A 25,315-nucleotide genomic window follows, 5' to 3' on the forward strand; every position below is an offset into this window, starting at 1 on the left:
GTGCCCGCCGAAGGCCTGTCAGCTTCACTTGCCTGCTTTTTGTATAAACAGATCGATGCATGAATGGTGATGCATTTTGAGATATATAATAAATTTATGAGCTGTCACTTTCCTTTTACTAATCAAACACGAGTCATGAAATCAAATTTGTGGAAGGCTTCGTGAAGAAGTTCATCTTATCGTGAAACACATTAAAGGTTTATAAGATAATAAATCAAATTAACTATTGATTATTAAAAAAAATTATATTAAATATAGTGAATTTAATATATCGATGGGGATTATATAAACCGCATGGATATAAAGTTTTTTGAGGTCCTAGTGAGTTTATTATCCATACTCTTCCTTGTGTGATAACTTCATCTTTTTTTTCTATCTATTTTGATATTTGGTACTAGAGTCACGTTAAGCCATGGCCTCCTACTTAAACACCTTCCAACTCTAATTTTTTAAATTGATAAAAAAATTATGATATATATATATAGTACATCCAAAGGTTTTTCTAAACTCTCAAGATATATGAGAGTTTATAAAAGATGGATTCGTTAAACCAAGTCCAACATAAAAACGAGTAACAATGGATAGAGAAGCAAGAAAATAATTCAAAAATCAATGAAAGATAGAGAAACAAGTTTTATTCATTATTTACTAAGGGTTTGATAATATAATGTTTAAGATCATCGCTCCAATAAAGACTTCAAAAGAGGCTTAAGAAATATTTTAAAAAATATTCGGTAGTATGGACAAGAAAAAAAAAGCTTCATCTACAAATTCTAGAGTTTGAAATATTACAGCATGATACTTATGAATATATTTTTTATTACTTCTCAAAAATTATTTTTGGTATTCATTAAATGAGAAGAAATGATGAGCAAATAAGTGATCAAAGAGTAATAAAAAAAATATTAAGATTTCTAGATCTAAAGTTTGATTTTATTACTATAGCAATTGAAGAGCTTATAATTTGAAACAAATATCTTTAGAATAACTAATGAGTTTTCTTCATGTTATTATAATCCTAACAATCAAGATGATAAAATAAATTTTATTTGATAAAGATGAGAATGAACGAAAATCCTGTTTTGCTAATGACTTATGATAATTTAAAAATAATAATAATATATGGCATGATATCAAAATATAAAAGCTTCAAATTACATGTGTAGCATCAATTTTTTTTTTTGAAATAGATATAAGTTATTCTATTCACGTTACATTTAGTGTTCTATCTCAAATACCAATATTTTCTTAAACTTAATAATAGTAAAAAATATATATTTTAGATGATTATTATATTATTTATATAAAAATAATAATATTCTAAACTTGGAGGAATTGTTTGAAAAAGGTTATTATATTAAAATAAAAGATATTTTTTTATTTATGACAAGAATAAAACATCAATCTTATAAATGAAAATGATGAAGAATAGAATGTTTCCACTATATTTATATATATATTCGATTTATTAAATAATTTTAAAATTGATATTGAGGATAATTCTATATTATGATATATTAGATATGCTCGCTTAAATTTAAGGCCTTAAAACTTATAGAAAAGTATAATATAGTAATAAGACTATCAAGAATTGATTGCTCGTCAAAATTATGTAAAGTATGTATGAAAAAGAGAAAAAAAGTCTTTCAAATTAAGAAGAATAAAAAGTACATGATATCGACTTAATTTGGTGCACTTAGATATTTATGGTTCTACTAGTTCAGTATCACTTAGAAAGTATTTTCTTACTTTTACTAATGATCATTATGATAAAACTTGAGTTACTTATTAAAGGAAAAGAAATTTTTTTAAATAAGTTTAAATAATTTAAGAGTTTAGTTGTAAGATTAAATATTTAAAGACAAATAGGGATGATTAATATATATCAAATGAATTAAAAAAATTTTGTAGAAATAATAGAATTTTATATTAATTCACCATGTTACACACATCTCAACAAAATGATATCTTGGAAAGAAAAAAAATAGGACTATACTTAATATGATTTGATGCATGTGAAAGGAACGAAGAATTTTTAAAAAAAATTAAGATAGATGTTATTGCTTATGTAATTTATTTACTTAATATATTTTCAATATAGTGAACCGGTAATGTTACACTAGAAGTAGTATAGAAATTATAAAAAAATTTAAGAGTCGATTAATTATGAATTTTTGAAAGCATTGTATTTGTGAAGATATTAGAAGAAAAAAAATAAAACTTGAGGATAAAGTTTAGAAATGTATCTTGTTAGGTTATGTTGAGAATTCTAATAGTTACAAACTCAACAATTCTATCATAAACAAAATAATGATATCAAGAAATATTGAGTTTGATAAATAATAAATTTGGAGTTAGAAAAATGATGAGCAATAGAAGAAAGCTATAGCTTTAGAAGAAAATGATGTAATACAAGTATCGAAGAGTCTGTGGTTGAATCATCACCTAGATCGGCTAGATCATATGATTCAAAAAGTCTAATTATAAGAAAAATAAGAATGCTCGGGAGCTAAATGATGTAACTTGAAGGATTAATATTTACAATAATAAGCTTTTTTTATTTTATATTTTTGTAGGATATGATTTATTAATTTTTGAAGAAGTTTATAGAGAAGAAATATGATGGCAAACTATGAATGAGAAAATTTGTACTATTAATAAAAATGATGCATAGGAGCTTACTATACTTTCAAAAGACCATTAAGTGATCGGTGTTAAGCATATCTTTAAAATAAAAAGAAATGCATGAGAGGATACAGTGAAATACAATAATCAATTGATCGTAAATAGATATGAACAATAATATAGGATTGACTATGAAGAATTATTTGCACCAATAGCTTGACTAGAGATAACACGATAAATTATCTCCCTAGTAGCTCAAATGAAATAATTTTTTTTATAAATAAATATTAAATAAATATTTTTTAATGAATTTCTTAAAGAAGATATATACGTTTAACAACCCTCTGATTTTATTATTCATAAATATGAAAATAAGGCATACGTGTTAAAAGAGGGCTCTTTTGGGCTTAAACAAGCCTCACTAGCATGAAATTATCGGATAGATACTTATTTTTATTTAAAATATTTTTTAAAATATTCACATAAATATATTCTTTATATATTTTTATAAACAATAGTATCTCCATGATAAAATATTTTAAATAAAAGTTAAGGAATTTGAGATGATTGACTTGTGCCTGATGACTAATTAAAATGATATCGACCAAAAGATTTTTTATTTAATAAGAAAATTATGTAAATAGGATACTAAAGAAAATTTTCATGGAAGATTGTCACTTTGATATACTTACTGAATATGACACTAAGTTGACTAAGGAATATAAAGATAAACCAATTAATTTAATTTATTATAAATGTCTAGTTGGATGTTTAAGATATTTAACATGCACTAACTCAATATACTATTTGAAATTGATTTAATAAGTAGATATACATGGAAGCTCATATGATATCTTATTTAAAAGTCGTTAAAAAACTTAATATGTTAGATGGAATAAGTTTAATAGGGGAGAATGTTAAAATTAAACTTGTCAAAATACTATGAAGAAATTTATTTTATCAAGAGGTGAAACACAAGCTAGAAGAATAAATCAAATTGATTATTCATACTTTAAGAGACTCTATTGGAGAAAAAATATTCATATTAAATATAATAAATATAATGTATCCATGGATAATATAAACCATGAAGGATATAAAGTTTTTTGAAGTTAGAGTAAATTTCTTTTGAGTGAAATAAAGAATACTTTTTTCTTATCCGTGATTAGCTCCATCTTTTCTCATAGAGTGATATGATGATTTACAAGATATTATTACGTTAAACATCTGATACCATTACTATATGAACAAAAGTTAACATTACCATCAACTAATGAGTGTCAGAATATTTAATCGAAAAACCATAAATTACAATTTTACAATTATTTTTATTATTATTTTAAATTTAAAATTACGATTTTATCCTATTTTTACTATTCTTTAAAAATTATGAAAATACAATTTTACCTTCGGAATAGTGCTCGTACGATACCCTCACCCACGCACACGTGAATAGTGGGTGTTTCAGTCATTGCAATCCTTAATTGATCGGTCAGAATACCTATAAATAAATAGTATTATTTTCATAATTTTTTAAATTACTTAAATTTATTACTTTTTAATCTTTTTAAAAGCAAATATTTTATTCTTATATTTATTTATTATTTATTCATGCTGTTGATAGAATTTATATCTCGATTATATTTCGAATAACTTTTTCGACAAATGTAGTACAAGATGTGATTATCTAACTTTTATTTTATTTTATAATATTTATCTATATTTATTCTAATCAAAGTTAAGAAATTATTATTCTTGTTCTGATAATGAGACTTCACGATATATGTGATCGTAATAGTAAAGATACAGATTAATATGGTTGAGTTGTGGTGTCAGAAACCTAAGACTAGCTCAAAGATGAAGTTATAATGAACATTCTCCAACTAAGCCTAGCCCATGTCGAGAAGATTTCAATCCAAAGTTTAAGCTGGGCTTCGTTTTGATTGGCCGAAGTTGCAAGGCTTGAGAGGCACTAATCGAATTGAAAGATGATACGAGATTTAAGGATGGTTAATACACGCAATCTTACATTAAAAAAATCGGATCTTTAACTTGAAAATATGATATGATATAAAAAATTCTGTTGCTACTGCAGAATGAACTCATATGCCAAACTTGGATGTCAGGTGTTCATGCAGTAGAATAGTGCCACTTTGAAGCATGCCATCTGATCTATTTTAAGTCTGTATTGGCTATTTCATTTGATGGTCTTAGATAGGTTCTCTCTCTCTCTCTCTAATCATTGAGACTTTTATCAATGGTGCAGTCTCCAACCAGTTTGGTCCCCTTCAGATGAACTATCAGCTCTTGTGATACTCCAAATGAGAAAGGGAACAGCAAAAGTTTTGAGGACTGAAAAGACTTGTCCACATCATGAAACATCAATCTGCAAATAAGCATGGATTTTCTTATAATCTCATTACTCCATGTTTCTCATGGCCAACAATCTGCCTCCATTCCATAAGAGGAAACCATGGCAATTCCTATGACTGTCTTCTGCAACAACATGAAGATGCATGATACAGTTTGTTTGTTTGGTCCCTACTCACAGGAAGAACTCATCCAAAGATTCCACTGGTTTGAGAGCTGTACATTTCATGGGGTGAGACCTCACATGGCTTGTTTCTGTGCTCCTGTTGTTGTCTCACAGTGCCTTTCAGGAAAAAGAGAGCTCTTACCAAAAGCTTGGTCACAGATGGAAGAACACATGAGCCCTGCAGGCATTAGCTTTGCTGAAAAGAGAACTACTAGATTGTCATGGAGAACTAGTTGAAACCCCCCCCCTCCCCCCATATGTCTCAGTGAAGCTCCTTTTCGACCAAGAGCACCTTCAGTTGTCTCTGTCAGGGTCAGACAGCTTTTGTGCTGTAAGACTCTTCTTCTCCAACTATTTCACTGTGACATGCTACCTCTCTCTCTCTCTCTCTCTCTCTCTCTCTAACCCCCTCTTTCCTTTTTGTTTCAGTTTCTGTCTTTCATGTGAAATGATTCACCAACAGTGCTAGTGCTGATGGGGGCACATGGGTTGGTGGCTCATATATCCCAAGAGGGACTCGTCAACTAAAGGATGAGAGAGAGAGAGAGAGAGAGAGAGAGAGAGAGAGAGAGAGAGGAGAAGAAGCAAAGGCATAGGCATCAGAGAGATCAATTCTTCAATCCATTAATTATGTCTCACCAACTATCATCTTCATTGTCATCATCATATCTTTCTAATTCTTCAATGAATTTGCATGATGAGTCTTTAGGATCGGACATGATCTTTGATGGTCATTAGCATCAAACTCTTCATACCATGTTGAAATGATAGTTACTGCTCTAAAATAAGAGTCGAAAGATAAAAAAATTTTGCTTTCATACTGAATGATAGTAGACTAAAATAATCAACAGGGAAAAAAAATAGTTTCCTATATTATTGCTCTACCAGTTAAGACTTTTTATATTTAGGGTCAAAGGTTTGTCATGAAGTGGTGAAAGATTCTCTCAGCTATTACTGTTACTGAGAGAAAGGGAATGAATGATAGATGCATTATCCATACATGACCCTCATCTATAGAAGAAGAAAGCAACCTATGAACAAGCCCAAGAGGACTTGCAATGTGGGGTTTGGGGACAAAAAGGGACATGCCATTGGAATCTCCCATTACTTTACAGCAAACAATGATGTTTAGCATTTCTAGAATACATGAACTAGAATATCTGCTTCTTGCATGGGCCACTCATGGAAGAAGAAGACATGCACCCAAATAATATAGCGCTCGATAGTCTCCTACTTCCCTTCTAAATCTATTGCTTCACAATTGCTCTACATGGTTCAGCAGTACCACTCCCTAACCATCCCTAATCTATGAAGCCACTGTCACTCAAATTGATACCCTGAGTCAGACACGTACACCTTCGAACACCATGGCATTATTGGCCCGACATAGGTGTCTTGTCAATTTTATACATTATCCTAATGATCATATCCTTAATTCACGATATTAAGTCCAATATATGACGACTCGTATGACCTAATGCCTCGTGATTTTATGAAACTATATCAATGAAATAATTAGTCGCTAAATGCTAATTGTTCCACCTCTAACTAGTATTTTTTATTATAAGCATCGAAGAAATATTTATCTAGTAGAGACGATCTGACATGAATCTTACAACTAAATCGACTTCCAACTAGAAACTCGAGTTGAACCGTCGTAATGTTATTTCACTAAAAGATAATTCGGAATTCATACAAAATTTTCAATTGGGTCTAACTGATCCTACATCTATGCCATCATATCTTTTTCGAACCCTAATCGCATGCCTATTAATCGATCGCAAATATAAAAATATATGTGAGAAATAATAGTAGATGAAAAGAGAAATCGAGTATTTGCTGGTGATGTGCGTGCACTTGCTAAGGCTATCAACTGTACTTGTAATCTTAAATTGCCTATGCTATGAACTGTTCATGTTTTCCTTTCTCTTTTCTTCATTGCGATTCATTCAATAATCAAACAAATTGCATGCACTGGCATGAGCGAGACCGCAAGTCCACTCGGAAGAGCGACCCACCACTAGTGTTTGCCGCCCGTGGTGAGCTCTGTCGCTTGTGTCTCAACCTCAAGCGAAGTGAGTTCCCGTGAAAGTGAAAGCAAGAAAAGAAGGCAAAAGGTTAGAAGGTTGTGTATGTATTAAGTAATGATATCTGAAGGGGGTCACACATAATTATAGAGACAATTAATGCTAAAATTAAAAGATTTTAGATTTGAATGGTTTAATGTCCAACAAGTAAATTATTACTTTAATAATATCAAAAGAAGAATTGAAGGTAGAGTTAGGATATTGGTTTAGATAGTGCTAAGACTTGACAAATTTCTTACATTCTATATTTTGTAGCAAAATGACAATTTTTTTTCTTTTTTTGGTCACACAATTTTGAATGGTATCCATGATTGTTTAGCTAATATTATAAGGTAAATATTCATGAAATCTTATTATAAAATCATGATCACACATGTGAAATTAGATCGAAATTTCTTCATTTCATATTTTGTAGCAAAAAATGAGCAAATTTTGTTCTTTTTTCGATCGCACAATTTTGAATGATATCTATGATTGTTTAGCTAATATTATAAGGTAAATTTTCATGAAATCTTATTATAGAATCATGATCACACATATGAAATTAGATCGAAATTTCTTACTTTTCATATTTTGTAGCAAAAATGAGCAAAATTTGTTCTTTTTTTTATCGCACAATTTTGAATGATATCTATGATTGTTTAGATAATATTATAAGGTAAAATTTCATGAAATCTTATTATAAAATCATGATCACACACATGAAATTAGACCAAAATTTCTTCTATTTCATATTTTGTAGCAAAAATGAGCAAATTTTGTTCTTTTTTCGATCGCACAATTTTGAATGATATCTATGATTGTTTAGCTAATATTATAAGGTAAATTGTCAAGAAATCTTATTATAGAATCATGATCACACACATGAAATTAGACCAAAATTTCTTCTATTTCATATTTTGTAGCAAAATGAGCAAATTTTGTTCTTTTTTTTGTCACACAATTTTGAATGATATTTATGATTGTTTAGCTAATATGATATGGTAAATTTTCATGAAATTTTATTGTAGAATCATGATCACACACATGAAATCAGACAATCAATGTCCAAAATCAATATTGCATGCACCAATTTGTACCATTAATGTGATGGATGCTTTTGGCATTTCTCTTCTTGCATTTATTGCATGTGCATCTGTTAAACTATGTTTATAGATCTAAAGAATCCTTTGTCAAATTTTTTGGACAATAATTGTTTGTACTTCTGTGGTGGCTCAAAATCATTCTTACATTAAGTAAAAAATACAAAAATAAAAGTGTTTACTAGCACTGACCATAGTATAAATTCATAAAGATCATTTCATTAAATTTCAAATACCATTTGCTTGGAAGCTTGAACAGATTGACTTTCTTGACCTATGTTATTTTCTTATCATGATGCATTAACTTGAATAGCTTTTAATTACATAATCCGAAGAGTTTCACTTGAATTAATAGTAATTGATTAATTAATAATACATGCAAAACTAAAAGTTTTAACACAATCTACTAAGACTTATTGTCTTCGTCAAAGCTAAGGACAAATAAATGGTAAAGGAGAGATTTGTGTGAATGATCTTGCGATGAATTATTAAAGTCTTTATCAGTTAAACTAGCTAACATCTTAATATAATATAATGTAAGTATCAAAAAAAATTTTAGTGATGGTTCACTTAAGCTCCTTATGATACTCAATGCTTTGTAAGCTCTGATACTAATTATCATCAATCTACTTGATAGAAAAATGATTCATTAATTTATTAAGTGTGAAACTAACTCAATTCTTCTCTCATTTTCATTAAATTGGAATGTCATATTTCTTACCTCCTTAAACTATACATATTATCCCATGTAAACTTCCTTTCCAAGATCACCATTCAAAAGGAGTGCTTCTCCTGCCCGAGTTAATTATTTTTGTGCCATATATATATATATGCTGATTCTTAATAGAGACAGTGGAATCACATTATTTGCAATCGAAGACTGCAACTAAATTATATGGAGGAATAGTTATGCGAGCATTGAGTGCACCAACTTCTCATGGATCTGACCAACAAATTTGTGACCACAAGAAACAGTGTTTCTGCTTGCCTTTGTTTCTTCTCAAACGATGTCGATAATGTACTCTCAGAAAGATCTGAAGCAAACAAAGATCGTTCTTGTCGGTCTGTTCTCGGCTTTTCTCTTCACCCACCATGTTCAGTTGTGATGCCAAGATGCTGCCACAATAAGATAAAGAAACAAAAGGAAGGAAGAGACCAAGAAATGGTCAAGCATGCCATGAGAGAACATGAATTGTGCTATCTCAGGACATGCTTAGTCTAAGAAGACATGATTAGATTCATCCAAGGATGCATGTGTTGCGATCCTCCTCCCATCATCTCATCCCATTTCGTCAACTGACAGAAAAGCCATAAAAGAGATGCATACACGCAGAAAGGCCAGCTTTTGATGGATTGTTTACTCAAAATAAATGAGTGCAGCTTCTTTAGATCTCATTCTTTTGATTGAACAAGATGGTGGTTCTTCTTCTACTTTCACATGTTTGATATAATTCCAGAGCTTGCATGTGCTTAATCCACAAACATACTGAGTTCCTAAGTTCCACATCAACCCAAATGCATATGTTTCTTCAAGCAAGATTTAGGGCTTAAGTTATATTCCTTGTAATCAAGCAACAAGTACAGTGGCCGCAAAATATAGGGAGCAAAGTGGAAGGTAGTTCATCATCCCTGCAGCCGAAGGTCAGTCCATCGATCTTCTTTTAGCTAGAGATTGTAAAGGCTAGTGGAGCTCATGAATGAGGCTTACACATGGATTGGAAAGCTTGGCGTGTTCATTTCCCCTAAACAGCCATAGCAGGTAGTGCAAAACTATCATCATGTACATACAGCATGGCACAGCATGTCATGTCTAATGCAGCAAAAAAGTTGGCTGCTTTGGGCTTAAGCTAATCCAGTGAGTGAGAGTGGCATGAAGCGGAAGAATAATGCCATGAGCTGCCTGTGGGTCCTCAGCCTTCTTTTCCTCACCCAGCAGCCACCTTACAAGACACACAGTGATCCTATCTCTTTCTCAATAGGAATCCCCTTTTTAATCAGTTGGAAGGTGGGACACTCGAGTCATACACTACTCGATATAGATCTTCTTGACATTGCTCAGCTTCTCATCTTGCAAAAAAGATCCAATATTCTCTCTGTTGAAACATTTGTATGACCACAAAATCTTTGTCCTCGAGAAAGCATATGCAGAAAAGTATCTTGCACAAGTCAAACATTACATTGATTATACACATTTAATACATCATTACTGTTTTTTTTTTTTGCTTCATATTAATTTACACCTTTTTACCATTGAGGTCTGCTGGTCGATATGTAAGAGCTCCTTACAAAATGTTCAGATTAATTATTGCAGCATTGAATTTGCTTTTCAGTGTTGTTTGAGTAATAGTTAATGCATTTACTGCACATGTTAAAGTTTGCTTGCTACCCAATAATTTGCTACTTATATTACAAAAAATTCATTAGATTGTGCAACCCAAACATCATGTCCATCTAAATGATGTATCAATAACCCAAATTGCTAAATTTAGCTTTTGCAAACAATAATTAAATGTTATGTTTAAAAATGTCTGTAGTAAAGTAGTTTTATTTTGATAGGTTACTGAAGGAAAATTTTAGTGTGCATCTCAAATAAAAAGGACAGTTGATGTTTATCCATTGAAGCATCCAAATGAGTTGGGTCAAAATTGCAGCTGTCTTGATTGCAACATCACTGAGAATTTGAACCAAGTCTAGCATACTGTAGATATTTCCAGCTTTGGCATTGAACATTTTCCACCATGTCGTCCTTGCCAACCATCATTGATGAATATATTGTTAGTTTAGACTCAACAAAATCAATAGATTATTATAGTATTGACATTGGTGATTTTAATTTGATGAGCAATCTTATCATTTTGAGAAATTGAGTTCAAAGATGAGTATAGGAGAGCTTTGATTCCTTTGGAGGGCTGAGAACGTTTTTATGAAGGATACGGACAATGTTACTAAAGGGCAAGAAAGAATTTGGTATTAGAGGAGAGCAATGTTGGCATCAACAAAATACTCCTTTACATACAGCCAGCCGTACGTATTGTTCATATTATTAGAGACAGCAGTAGCAGTGGCAGTGCAGTCTTCTCGTACATCTTACAATATTGTGTGTGTGTGTGAGAGTGAGAGTGAGAGAGAGAGAGAGAGAGAAGGGGGGGGGTGGTCACGTGTATTTGGAGACAGGACAGCATTAATGCATGCAATTTATACTGAAGGAAGTAGTGATGGAATTATGAGCGCTTTTGTTTCTTTGTGGGGATGTCTGTTCTGTGTCCCAATTGGCCTTCTTGTGGTGGCCTTAAAGCTTCTGCAACTTAGCTTCTCTCTCTCTCTCTCTCTCTCTATTCTGAAAACGTTTATTTAGTAGAAGTATTGATAGAATCCTCACATTACAAGACAATTCCAACACCAATCACAGGAACACCCCCTTCGCAGTAGCTCACCCATGAAACCTCAAGAAAAGCTGAGAAAGCTATAGCTGTGACAAGGCTGTCTTCTTATGTCGTTCCAGTGAACTCCAAGCAGACACAACAAAAGAGTTTTGAGATATATAGACCTTTTCTTCTTCTTCCTCGAGGAGTGCTATATATGTGACACTGTGTATGAGGTCTTGTTTTCCTGAAGGAGAACCATTTGGTACAATTCAAGTCACAGTGTAAACGAGGAGATCATATTTATAGGCTTCAAGTCCCAACTGAGAGATTGAAAGATGTTAGGCTCTCCATCATCTGCTGCTGCTGCTGCCCCTCCTGCTGCTGATGCTGCTGCTGGCGGTGGCACCACCATTCCAGCGGCCACTACGCAACCATTCACTTCGCCGAGCAATGCCACTAGCACCAAGAGGAAGCGAAGGCCGGCAGGCACTCCAGGTATAACTCGATTCGAAGCCATGTCTTCTCGATTGTGTTGCTGATTCCGGTGGTGATCACTAGACCCGGACGCGGAGGTGGTGTCGCTGTCGCCGAGGACGCTACTGGAGTCGGACCGGTACGTGTGCGAGATCTGCAACCAGGGGTTCCAGAGGGACCAGAATCTGCAGATGCACCGGCGGCGGCACAAGGTGCCGTGGAAACTGCTGCGGCGGGAGGTGGCGGAGGTGCGGAAGCGGGTGTTCGTGTGCCCGGAGCCGACGTGCCTGCACCACGACCCGTGCCACGCCCTCGGCGACCTGGTCGGGATCAAGAAGCACTTCCGTCGCAAGCACAGCAGCCACCGGCAGTGGGTGTGCGCCAGGTGCTCCAAAGCCTACGCGGTGCAGTCCGACTACAAGGCCCATCTCAAGACCTGCGGCACCCGCGGCCACTCCTGCGACTGCGGCCGCGTCTTCTCCAGGTACGCCCATAACTTTGCTTCCTCATATTCATCAGCATCATAATAATTCGATCGATCACTCGTATCCTTACGGGATTTCTGAATTAGATCGAACGCAGCACGCAATTCCCATCGCCGCTCCACATTCGTTGCTTTCCTTCTGGTCTCTGTTTTCGGAGACTTTTAGATCCTCCACCATCTTCTTGTGTTCTTGGCGTTCTTCTTTACATGCTTCTCAGATCCATGATTCGAGGCTCGAAATGTGAATTTCTACATCCGTTGTAACGTACAGCTTTTCTCTGTCCCTCTCTTTCTCTGCTTCGATGGGCACAGGGTGGAGAGCTTCATCGAGCATCAAGATACGTGCACCGCCGGCCGAGCTCCGGCAGAGATCCAGACACGGCAGCCGACGGCATGCCTGTCTACGACGGCCTCAAGTTCAAGTCCGTCGAGCAACACCAACACCGGCCCCACAATGTGGCCCGGCTTAAGAACGCCGACTCCAGCTGCCGTCTTCATTCGCCGGCCGGATCAACCTCCATCGTCGAAACCTGATCGATATCGCACTCAAGGCGTAGAGCTGCAGCTACTACCTCCATCCAGTGATCCGCAGACCACCCTCCCCTCCCCTGCGATGCATCCCATCGCCGAAGAGGTCAAGATCACGAAACTGCAGCTCTCGATCGGGCCTGCTGCCGATCACCCACCTTCCAATGATCCACAACGCGCTGCCGCTCGTCTCAAAGACGAGACGATGGAGCAGATAAAGCTGGCCATGGCCGAGAAGGCGCTGGCGGACGAGGCGAGACGGCAAGCGAGGAGACAGCACGAACTAGCCGAGCAAGAGTTCGAGAACGCCAAACGGATCAGGCGACAAGCACAACTGGAGCTGGATCGAGCTCATGCCATCAGGGAGCGCGCCGTGCAGCAGGTGGACTCAACGACAGCGCTGCAGATTACTTGCTACGCTTGCAAGCAGCAGCTCCGGGCGAACCCCGCAATGGCGTCCGAGGACAACTCGTTTGTCGTGAGCTACATGTCGTCGGTGGTGACCGAGGGAGAAGAGGAGCACGATGACCGTAAGCATCGAGACAAGATCTCAAAATCGTAGCTTCATAGTTCTATCCGGATTCCAATGATCCTTTTTCCTTCCGTGTTCAATGTGCATGTCAAGAGTCGCACTGTACAACATGCAAGTGTGCTATGGTTATGATGTATTTCTTGTGATGATTAAGCTGAGAGGGATATATATAATCGTCTCATGCCAACTCTCAAACATATACTGCCATAAAACAAACGTTAAGTACGTTTAAGTCGTCATGTTTGCTCGAGGTTTGAGATTAAGGTAAGGAGTTTGATGGAAGACATGTGCTCCCCTTCTGCTTTCTCTCTCTCTCTCTCTCCACCTCCTCCTCACACTGGATTGGCAACAGCAGCTTCTTAAGATGAACGGTGAAACGCTGCAGACGGAGTGCGAGAACAAATAAAAGATAGAAGACAGTGGAGGTCGATAAAAGTGGAGAGCCAAAAGATGCACACTGCAAGTTTCAGCGATGGCACTTCTCAGACGCTATAGTCCAAAGGGAGACGAGTGGTGAGTGAGTTGCTGTGAAGGGTCAGAGGCTAAGTAGCTGCGGTACATGTCATCGTTGTCTCCGTCCCTCCTGCATTTCAAGCGGACAACCTCACCCTGTGGCATCCAAGCACAGTATCAAACACGGACATCAGTCGCGATTAAAAACTCAATGCCATGGTATTCAGTGCCATACTCTGCTCTCTCTCTCTTCTTCCTGCGGTCATGCATGCAGATCTCTGCAAAAAGTGGACTCAACAACAGCGTAGAGAGAGAGAGAGAGAGAGGAAAGCATCTTTTCCCCCCGAGACTTTAAGTGAAGCTAATTGTGCTGCAGGAACAAGAACAGGCAAAACCTACAGCGAGAGGCTCCTTTTTCCTCGGGAAATGTGCTCTACTCTGCAGCATTAAAACCTCACTCACTCACTCACTCACTCTCGCTTTCAATGAACTGTGCATCTTGCTTTCGCTCCTTTCACACCTTTTTATTCCCCACCTGACTCTCACTGTGGGTGACGGCCTCGTGTGAGTTCGAGCTTGGCAGTGTTGTGTACATTTGGGTACGTGCAGCGATGCTTAGCCTGGCGGGCCTTTTGCTTTGTTTTGCTCCATCTTTCTTTGTCTCATCAGCCTTTTGGTACAGTGGATGGCATCGACAAGGACTTTGACTCTTCTTGAATCAGGACAGAAGAACTGCTGCCTTGGGAACTACCCAGTCAAAACTGGTTGAGGAATGCAGCCAATAAAATTTCAAGTGCCAATTCGATGGCTTTGGAAGATGTAATCACAGCCATTACCGAAGAGTGGATTGGCGATAGGCTGCGTTTAGGTCGGGCTAAATATCTAAGAACTCGAGAACAGCTTAGTCTTGCTAGTTTCAAGATTTTGGCAACGTGTGGGTGCAACTGTGACAAAACTTACTATAGTTTTAGTAGAACAAATTACTGGGAAGTCAGTGAGAGAGAGAGAGAGAGAGAGAGAAGAATTTACAGAATGGTGAGTTAACTAGGATGAAGCATAATTATCAGAAATCACATTGGACTGAATGGTTGAACCGAAAAATCATCATCAATCGATTCATTTATTTGATCATTTATATAAAAAGAAATACAGAATGAATTGATCGGGCCGATTAGATTTGAATTATTGTTATATATTTCGAATTTTTTTTTGAATTAAATATGTAGTATGACGAGTTGATCCATCGATCTGATCAGTGTGAGCTTGCTTTTCGATTTGCTACTGATGATAACTATGATTTTAAGTACATCCAATTTACTATATAATGCAACCGATTTCCAAATGATTAAGATATAAAATACAGTGTTGTTGTCTAGTAAATATTAAAGAATAATTATATCCATAAAGGGTGTGGTAAACACCAAAGCAAATGTTTTGATTAATTCCACTCTAAGAGACAATGTTGGATCGGATTAGAACATAAGAACAAATCGATTTAAATGATTCTTATTCATATGATCTAAAACATGTTGAGTTTCGAGTAAAATGATCGAAACACATTATGTTTGGATAGTGATGTAGAATCATTTTTCTATCGACATGTATAGGTCATGAAATAATATGTTATGATGAGATTGAAACACTCCTTGATGACATTCTCTTAAAGTTGGTGTATTCCTTTTGATTTAGACGATTATAAACGATTTGAGACTCGAAAAAAAGAAATAAGAAAGGGACATTTTATTGAGCTTGATCGAGATTTTCTTAACCAAGGAAATCTGGCAAGCATCATGAAGCTGAGGCCAACTCATCCTTGAAGAGACAAACTATAGATACTTGCGTGCATGATCTAATTAAGAAAGCAAATCTAGACTAATTGTGACGAGCAAATGCACTAAATATATGAGTACATTGATTATTATTACAGAGCTATCTGAGCGAGGGAATAATATCATAGATATATGAGATAGAGAATCGATCATTATTATTATAATGCATGCCAAGTTGATTTGGAATCCGTAATCAAGAAGTAGTAGTAGTAGGGATGCGATATCTTCTATGAACAACTTTATAATGACAATGTATCATTGTGCACGAAAGCCACATATTAACAAGTTTAAAATTAGTATATTTATCCTTAAAAATTTTAGTATATATACATATATATTTCAAATAGTAAGATCTTTGGCATATACCCCTTTCATTAACATCCAATAGTAATTGATGCTAACTAATGAAAGAGCTAAATTTAATTATTCTTAATAATTTTTATTATTAATATCATTTAAAGTCCTAACTATATACCAAATTAAGTACGAAATCTCGTATATTTTTTATAATTAAAAAATTAAAAATTTAAGATCTCATCCGACATATTTTGAACACTTTCAAAGCATGCATGATTGCATCACCAAAACAAATAAAATAAAAATACATATCCATCTATTTGAATGTCTCAAAATAACATATCTCTTTTTGTATACTATTTAATATAATAGAAATCATTTTTAAGAAATAAAAATATATTCTATTTAATGGAAAGAACGTAAGAACTCATATTTGAAAGGCATGCATGGCTTACTTGGAAACGAGACTTACGTCAAATCAACCTGCAATCGCGGCAGGAATTCCGGCAGTTTGTGGAGTTCGACCAAATTAAGTACACAGAAATTGAAGCATTCTTATTTCTTTAGCCATTAATCCAGCCAATATCACATCCAATTTGGCCTCTCCATAGGTTGGCCATTCTTTCTCCACCTTTTCCTTCCGCTCTTTTCTCCTTTAAATCTATTCTTTCCTGCCACGCACATTGCTTCTCTTCCCTCCTCTTCCTACGTCCCAAATATGCTGACCAAAATGGGGAGGAAGAAGTCGATGCCAACCCATTAGTTCTTCTCTCCCACGTCGGGAGAGGTGCCACCTATTGTGTAGCGCGACCCACCCCATGGCGTCGCCGAGGCAGTGGTGGCGCCGCGCCACGGCGACCGCCAAGGACAGGTGGAGCATCTACGTGACCAGGATGGGGGGCGCACGCCACCGCCACCACCTGCACCGGCGCAGCCCCGAGGTGGAAGCGGCGGTGATCCGGGCGACCAGCCATGACGACCGGTCGGTGGATTACAAGAGCGCAGGGCGCGTCTTCACGTGGGCTCGCGGCGCCCCCTCGTCGCTCCTGCCGCCGCTCATGTGGTCCGTGGCCAGTCGCGCGTCCCGCACCCGCTCGTGGATCGTCGCCCTCAAGTGCCTCCTCCTCGCACACGGCCTACTCCTCTGCTCCGACGACGCGCCGCCCTCTGCCCACGTCGGTCGCCTACCCTTCGACCTCTCCGACTTCCGCGGCCGCTCCTCCACCTCCCCCGGCTTCTCCGCGTTTGTCCGCGCCTACTACCGCTTCGTCGACCGCCGCTCCTTCTTCTCCGCCCTCACCGGCTCTGCCTCCCCCTCCCCCTCCCCCTCCCAGGCCGCTTCAGGCGCAGGCGACCAAGACGACGACCTCGAGCAGCTGGAGCGCCTCCAGGTCCTCCTAGACCTCTTGATGCAGATCCGGCCCTACGCTGACGGCATGGAGGTGAGCCTCGTCCTCGAGGCCATGGATTGCGTCGTCATCGAAATCTTCGAGATCTACAGCAGCATCTGCAGCGGCATCGCCCAATTCCTGGTCGGCATTCTAGGCCCCGATCAATACGGAGCGGCGACGGAAGCGAGGAGACGGCGGGGGCGGGTGGGGATGCGTATCCTGAAGCGGGCAGCGGCACAGAACTCCCAGCTGTCGTCCTACTTCGATCTCTGCCGCGCCCTGCGCGTTCTCAACGCAGCGGAGCTCCCTCCCGTGGAGGGTATCCCGGAGAAGGACATGGACGACCTCGAGCGGCTGGTGCTCGGCGGCAATACCGGAGGCGACGAGGAGGCAGCGGCGGTGGCAGTGGCGGGGAACGGAGGAGGAAGGCCAGAGCGGGAAGTGCAGGGGAAGAAGTCGGAGGGGCATTTCGGGACAGTGATCACGATGGAGTGGGTGGTGTTCGAAGATGAGGCGCATTGTGGGAAGGAAGGGCGGGGCCATTTCGGGCACTCCACTTCCCGCTCTCCGGATAACATCTGGCCGTCCACGTTATGGGCCCAGCGGGATTGGCAATCTCATCCGTCTGATCTGTCCTCGTCTATTTTAATCTAATTACATGTATTACAATCTTTGGTTTTCTTAATCTTTCTTCCTCTAGTTGTTTATTAAGCCCCTAATCAATTAATCCATGTATATTACCGAGAGGGGAGTCTCCTAATGCCGTCACAGCCTCTTGTTTTCCCCTCGTCTTGAGGTGCTTCTTAATCTCTAATCAAATTAATATCTATTTATTCACTATTAAGGAGTACACCTCTCCATGCTAATTGGGTTAGGGTGATAACATTTATAAATACGAAATGAGATATTATAAATTTTAGATAGATAAAAAAAATAAAAAAATAAATTTTATTGAATAAGTTAATTATTTAATGATGAATAATATGAGAGTTCTCTGATAAGATTATGTAACATTGATTCCATTAAACTGTCAAGTTAATTGCTTCAAAATATCATATATACTATAATTTATATACCAAATTATTTTAAAGGAATATACATGTAGATTTGCCCTAATTGAGGTTTTTATATATGGATCCTTTCAAATATTAAGATCATTTGACATGCATTATTTTTCACCAATTAATCATATTGTATTCATATTAACTAGTTTGAATTAGAAACATTATAAGCACCAAAAGAATACCCCTAATATTCTTATAATTATAATAAAATTTAAAGGGATACCAATGTTATGTTATTTAGAGTTTCTAACACTATTGTAACCAATTAAGACTAATCACGGTGACATTCAAGGATGCATATGTTAAATAAAAATATGGAGAGATAAATATATAAATCACTTATATAATATAATATATATATTTTTTATTTTAAAGTTATTGAGAGATCTTATACTACAGTAACAAAACAATAATAAACTCATAAGTTTCAATTATTTATATTTGATTGCATCCATATACTTGATTTTATGTTTATATAACATAAAATATGTAGTTGTTGTATCAGTGGAAATCTATTTGGCTCTATTTTTATATATACATGATGAAAATTTAATTATAAATTACTTCCTGTAATTAGTTACATTTAGTTGATTTCTGTATTTAACATTTGATTTCTGTATTTTTAAAAATTATATTGAGATTTATATACTTGCGAAAGTAAAATACTCGTTACTTCAATAATTTTTTTAATTTTTAATTTTATAAAATTATCATTTTAATCTTGCATCGCTTTCGTAAATATATGAATCATAATATAACTTTTGAAAGTGTAAGAATCGGAATGCTAAAAATAGTTAATTATAAGAGTAATATGTAATTAGCCTTAGAGAAATAATCAAATCCAAATGGAAAAATAGAAGCAATTTATATTTCTGACGGCAAAATACACTTATTGAACATAAATAGCAAGGTAACAAGATACTCAAAAATCACATCTGGTTCGGAATTCTCGACCTTCCATCAAGTACAGAATTGAAGTAAGAATTAAGAGGAACAAAGCACCAAACACCGAAGCAATACTTGGTTGAGGAAGAACAGCAGCCCTCATCAGTGTCCATACCACCATTCAGGTGAAATCCATTTGGAGATAACTGAGCCTACTCTCTCAAGCCAGTCGTGTTGATGATCTCACCTTATTCTTCTACCATTCCCAGTGTTGGTGATCTTAGAAGCATTTCCTGTGCACGATCGATGGACCAGACTCATCGTACTCTGCTTTTGCAATCCACATCTGCCATGAACGACAATAGCTCGTCAGGATCAATGGATATTTCGTACATGTATCGAGATGAGTCTGAGAATTTACCTGTTGGAAGGTGCTGAGGGATGCCAAAATGGAGCCTCCAATCCAAACACTGTACTTCCTCTCGGGGGGAGCAACCACCTTAATCTTCATGCTGCTTGGCGCCAGCGCCGTGATCTCCTTGCTCATCCTGTCAGCAATGCCTGGGAACATGGTGGATCCTCCGCTCAGCACGATGTTTCCATACAAATCCTTCCTGATGTCCACATCGCACTTCATGATGGAGTTGTAGGTGGTCTCGTGTATGCCTGCAGCTTCCATCCCGATCATGGACGGCTGGAAGAGGACTTCCGGGCAGCGGAACCGCTCGGCGCCGATGGTGATCACCTGCCCGTCCGGCAGCTCGTAGTTCTTCTCCACCGACGAGCTGGTCTTCGCCATCTCCAGCTCCTGCTCGTAGTCGAGAGCGATGTAGGCCAGCTTCTCCTTGATGTCACGGACGATTTCACGCTCCGCCGTGGTGGTGAAGGAGTAGCCGCGCTCCGTCAGGATCTTCATGAGAGCGTCGGTGAGGTCGCGGCCCGCCAGGTCGAGGCGAAGAATCGCGTGCGGGAGTGCGTAGCCTTCGTAGATAGGAACCGTGTGGCTGACACCGTCGCCGGAGTCGAGCACAATGCCTACGCATACCAACATAATAGTGTTCGAGCAAATTACTTTAGACGATGCAGCTTTCTGGTTCATTTCATGGCTTCATCGGAGAATGATCGATCGAGGTGGATGGGTAGGGTTACCTGTCGTTCGACCACTAGCATAAAGAGAGAGGACAGCCTGGATGGCGACATACATCGCGGGAGCGTTGAAGGTCTCGAACATGATCTGAGTCATCTTCTCACGATTCGCCTTGGGGTTGAGAGGCGCCTCGGTGAGCAGAATGGGGTGTTCTTCGGGGGCGACGCGGAGCTCGTTGTAGAAGGTGTGGTGCCAAATCTTCTCCATGTCGTCCCAGTTGCTCACGATGCCGTGCTCGATCGGGTACTTGAGCGTCAGAATGCCTCGCTTGGATTGAGCTTCGTCTCCCACGTACGCGTCCTTCTGCCCCATGCCTACCATCACGCCGGTGTGGCGTGGTCGACCCACAATGCTAGGGAAGACAGCTCTCGGGGCATCATCTCCGGCAAAACCAGCCTAGAAATACAAACGCAAACGATGAATCATATATCATCGACATCGAGAGCAGGTCTTGTAGCCGTACCTTGACCATTCCAGTTCCATTGTCGCACACGAGGGGCTGAATGTCCTCACCATCTGCCATCTTCTATCTCTGACAGGGAGACGGAGAACTAGAAGAACGAGAAAGCAGTGATCACCAAAGTTCTCAAAGGATCCTACACGAGTCACAGGTTTTACCACCGGAGAAGGGAACAGGCAGACCAGACGAAGGAACGGCCTCTACCTCGTACTCGAGAGACCTCGCAATCTCGCTAGCTTCTTCCTCCGTCGCATCTCTTAATGCGTGTGTTTTAAGGGATGGGATGTGGCGTCGAAAGAAGGGGGAGAGCTGGCGCGAGATGGGACGGTAGAAACCCCGTTTGGCGCGCATAACGACCGCTTCTTCCGCCGACGACCCGCTGCTCCGGTCGTCGAACCGGTTCGGTTCGCCTCTCATGAAATTGAACCCAATCAAACCGGATTACAATCCACGCCAAGACCTTTGATCCATGGTTATCAACAGGCTTTAGGGTTTATTAGCTTAAAAGAATTCTTAAAATACAGATAACTTTGAACCTCTACTCAAATGTAAAATGAACTCAAAGCAACTTAATTTATCTGAAAATGATTATTTTAGACTTACTGGAACAATGAAAAATTATTTAACGAGATTACACAATGTAATTAAGTTATCTTTAATATTTTGATACTTATATTTTTAAAAATTATATTAAGATTTTTATATTTACGAAAGTTAGTCTATATGATTAAAAAGATAATTTTACATGATTAAAAATAAAAAAATAAGTTTATTATAATAATAAAATTAAGTATTTAATTTTCGTAAGTATAAAGATTTCAATGTAACTTTGGTATAATGATCGAAACATTAAGATTAACTAATTATAATAGATAATATATATTTAATTTTATTAAAAATTGATTCTTTATTGGTAAGTGGTGCTCAGATTGACATATGGAAGTATGTGAGTTAACATATAACAAATACATGATCTACTAAACACAACTCATATACTGCAAGATTTCATGTGCACACATTCCTCCATGATCCACATACTTGTCTTGTCCAAGTTGCAGATAATATTTAGGTGAAGCTAGAAAGGACTTCCCAGAAAATCCAACAGGGAATCAAAGTTAGAGATTCTGCCTCACAAAGGAGGAGCAGGATGAGTCATGGGAATGAAAGAAACCATCACAAAAATCCTATCTGTTCCATCAAATATGAGATGAACATTGTTAGTAGGTTAGGGATGGTTTCATCACAAATGATTCCCTTAAAACTTCTTCTAACATCATCAAGTGTTTGCCTATCTAAAAAATATTTCATGACTCAGACATTCTTTCTGATCATGAATGATCAGAAACACCTGACTATGTTGTTTTTGTTTTCTCTTTTGCAAAGCTACCGAAGATAATAAATTGAAGTGAATCAAGAAAGTGACTGCTGCTGCTGAAGTGAGAGATTGTAGCTGTGATGTTGATGGAAAACTTGCAAGATCCGGATGTCTTCATGCTTCCCTTTCCTCAACAGTAAGTTGCCAGTTTAATTCCTGAAGAAGATGCTTCACAAGTATGTGGTTAGTGTTCAATGATTCTAAGGCTTGGGGATACCCAAAAACAATTGTTATAATGCTAAAATCACAAAAGAGAAATGAATGATTGGACAGGACGTAAGAGTAGACAATATGTGCAATAGAAAGTGATTTAAAATATCCTCTTCTTAGCTCAAGTCAAAAGCAAGAACATATAAAATAGTAAACTCATTAACTTAAATGACAAAATAGAGAGATGGTTTTGTGTCATTGCTTAATTCATGTGTCGTTGACATTTCCAAAGTCATGAAGCCCAACCTGTCCATCATCTGAATCTTTTCAAGTCATTGATTCTACATGAAAAAATATTCTTAGATAGATAAAAAGTAATCAAATACTTTATCTATATTTCCTAGTAAAATCTTCTTAGGCTTTACCTTTCCCAATAAATAATAATAATATAAATGTAGATTATTTAGAAATCAAATTGAGATATAGTCTCCCAAGTAAAGGTTCACTTATTGAGACAAAAAGAAAAAAATGAGAGAGAAAAATTAATTTGGTTTGTTCCTTCTCTTCATTGCTGAAGTATTTGTTTCAGCATGGCTTGTTTTCAGCTTTCTTTGAGAAGATTCAAGCTGTGTCGAACATTTTTTTAATGACAGAAAAAAGGAATATTCAGATCAACGAGTTGACTGAGATTGGCCAATTTTATGGCCAACCTCAGGGAGTAGGTTGGCAGATGAGTGCATGCTCTCAGTCAAGTTGACAGCTTTAGGAAAAGAAAAGCTTGACAGCTCGAACGCACCCAATTGGCCTTGGGCACCATCGAAGAAGCTACTCCATCAGAACCGGCGAAGAGTCACATCATCGCCCTTTATTTTTCCGTCCTTGTGATCTGTTTCCAACGCCAAGAGGTCCAAACCATTGAATGCGGCAGTCAGCCTTGGGAAGAAGACAAAGATACCTCTGTCGAGCTCTGCTTAGGAGGAAACGTAGGGACGGGATCTGAGGCCGCAGTCTGAGATTCCAAAGCTCCCATACAATATACGAAGGCCGAGCAGGTCCCACCTCTGGGCCCGCGAGGCGGCGCGGACCCACAGCATCGGAGGGGCGACCGGCAAGACCGGGGCTACCTGACGTGACAACGACGTTGGCAGGCCTTTTGACCGCCCGAGCCGGTGGACGTCCTTACGTTGGTTGGTACCACTTTTCCCACGGCAGACTCGGAGGTCGACTGACTTGTTCTTTTGAGTTGACCGATATACCCTTCCTAATTCCATTAATTCCTCCAAAATTGATTTAGTATAAGGAAAAGGTTTTAACACTGGAGATACAGTCCTTGTGATGAAGGTTGATCATGAAAACACATTTGATTCATGGATATTTGATAGCTTCGGATGATCAATACTTGGATTGATCATTAAATTCTCATAATTATAGTAATCACAAATTGGATTGACCATTAGGTGGGAATGCCTGTGTTGCTTGAAGGTGCACAAAGATTAGTTGCACTTGGCAGCTATTGAAGTAAATGTTAGGTTGACATATTATCACTAATTTGAGAGATACAATAATAATAAAATCATAAAATATTAATAATATAAAAAATACTTAAATTAAAAGTGTTTAAATTTTATTATAATTTCTAATAAGATGTCTTAGAATATTATTTAATTCACAAAAAATTATTATAATTAATGAGAAAGATATTTATATTAATTGAAAGTTTTCAATCCTCTCTATTTTTTCCCAATTCATCTAAGAGTCAAGGGCAAATTGGACCAATCACTAGTAATACCATAAGTTGGGGTTAGGTGAAACCAAACCCTTGTCCCCAAAGTCCAAACATATACTTGGAACACAATAAAAGGAGGCCACCAACCCTTCCATTGACTTGCCAAAAAGTCTATTTTCTTACAAAAAAAAAAAAATTTACACACATCAAATTTGATTTCTTAAAGATCACAACTCCATCATTCTATTTGGTTTTAGGGGCAATTGCATATTAAACAATTATATATATATATATATATACACCTCATTAGTTCATTAAGTTCTTTTGCACCAAAAGGGTACAATCCTATTGTTCTATGATTTATAAGGAAACCCAAAAATACTCCAATATATGAAATATCTGATTTAACACACCAAATTTAATTCTATTATCTCACAATACCATCTGTTTTCCTTCCTAACTTAACCCCTCATCACATCAAATTTCATCCTTTTATAGTGCCTTGACAACAAAAAAGTGACTTAGAGTTTTGTTTTTATTTATTATATTTTTTCTAAAATTTACCTTGAACAATAATAACAATTACTATTTATATAAATACATTAACATACATCCATAAAATGTAAGACAGTCATTTGTAATCATGGTTTACTTAATTTACTTTATTTAAAGAAGTATGCCAAAATAAAAAAAAAACTTAAAATTTATACTAACAATGAAAATAATTGATATATACATATAATTAATTTTGTAGAGTAATTATATATTTCCTAACAAAATAGATTCCACACCAAGTGGAGCGCCACCCACATTTGCATATAAAAG

General features: G+C 37.3%; 3 protein-coding genes across 4 annotated transcripts; 2 read left to right on the forward strand and 1 right to left on the reverse strand.

Moving 5' to 3' along the window:
- The first annotated feature begins 11,624 nt into the window (after positions 1–11,624).
- Positions 11,625–13,910, forward strand: LOC103979308 (zinc finger protein SHOOT GRAVITROPISM 5-like). Its single transcript, XM_009395401.3, has 3 exons — positions 11,625–12,190; positions 12,254–12,653; positions 12,966–13,910. The coding sequence occupies exons 1-3, from the start codon at positions 12,031–12,033 to the stop codon at positions 13,741–13,743; spliced, it is 1,338 nt and encodes a 445-aa protein (XP_009393676.2). The 5' UTR covers positions 11,625–12,030; the 3' UTR covers positions 13,744–13,910.
- A 3,001-nt stretch (positions 13,911–16,911) lies between these two features.
- LOC135632667 (putative clathrin assembly protein At1g25240) lies at positions 16,912–18,427 on the forward strand. Its single transcript, XM_065141326.1, has one exon. The coding sequence runs from the start codon at positions 17,111–17,113 to the stop codon at positions 18,335–18,337; it is 1,227 nt and encodes a 408-aa protein (XP_064997398.1). The 5' UTR covers positions 16,912–17,110; the 3' UTR covers positions 18,338–18,427.
- Positions 18,428–19,775: 1,348 nt separating this feature from the next.
- On the reverse strand, positions 19,776–21,503 carry LOC135633035 (actin-like). 2 transcript variants are annotated; one of them, XM_065142084.1, is made up of 5 exons: positions 21,398–21,503; positions 21,243–21,330; positions 20,782–21,175; positions 20,054–20,667; positions 19,777–19,978 (listed from the first exon to the last, which is right to left on the reverse strand). In XM_065142084.1, exons 2-5 carry the CDS (start codon positions 21,300–21,302, stop codon positions 19,913–19,915), a joined length of 1,134 nt encoding a protein of 377 aa, XP_064998156.1. In that variant the 5' UTR covers positions 21,303–21,330; positions 21,398–21,503; the 3' UTR covers positions 19,777–19,912. The 2 variants fall into 2 exon arrangements, with proteins under 2 accessions (XP_064998155.1, XP_064998156.1); XM_065142083.1 differs by having other exon boundaries at positions 19,776–19,978; positions 21,243–21,485.
- Between the last annotated feature and the right edge of the window lie 3,812 nt (positions 21,504–25,315).

The sequence above is a fragment of the Musa acuminata genome, chromosome BXJ3-3 (genome assembly GCF_036884655.1).
Source record: "Musa acuminata AAA Group cultivar baxijiao chromosome BXJ3-3, Cavendish_Baxijiao_AAA, whole genome shotgun sequence".
In the NCBI taxonomy this organism is placed as follows: domain Eukaryota; kingdom Viridiplantae; phylum Streptophyta; class Magnoliopsida; order Zingiberales; family Musaceae; genus Musa; species Musa acuminata.

Excerpts from the sequence above, each read along its gene's own strand:
- LOC103979308 (XM_009395401.3), top strand. The coding sequence starts at position 12,031 with ATGTTAGGCTCTCCATCATCTGCTGCTGCTGCTGCCCCTCCTGCTGCT. Across the intron at positions 12,191-12,253 it reads AAGGCCGGCAGGCACTCCAG|ACCCGGACGCGGAGGTGGTG; the intron begins GTATAACTCGAT and ends GGTGATCACTAG. Across the intron at positions 12,654-12,965 it reads TGCGGCCGCGTCTTCTCCAG|GGTGGAGAGCTTCATCGAGC; the intron begins GTACGCCCATAA and ends CGATGGGCACAG.
- LOC135633035 (XM_065142083.1), bottom strand. The coding sequence starts at position 21,302 with ATGGCAGATGGTGAGGACATTCAGCCCCTCGTGTGCGACAATGGAACT. Across the intron at positions 20,668-20,781 it reads TGCTAGTGGTCGAACGACAG|GCATTGTGCTCGACTCCGGC; the intron begins GTAACCCTACCC and ends TGGTATGCGTAG. Across the intron at positions 19,979-20,053 it reads CCCTCAGCACCTTCCAACAG|ATGTGGATTGCAAAAGCAGA; the intron begins GTAAATTCTCAG and ends CGTTCATGGCAG.
- LOC135632667 (XM_065141326.1), top strand. The coding sequence starts at position 17,111 with ATGGCGTCGCCGAGGCAGTGGTGGCGCCGCGCCACGGCGACCGCCAAG.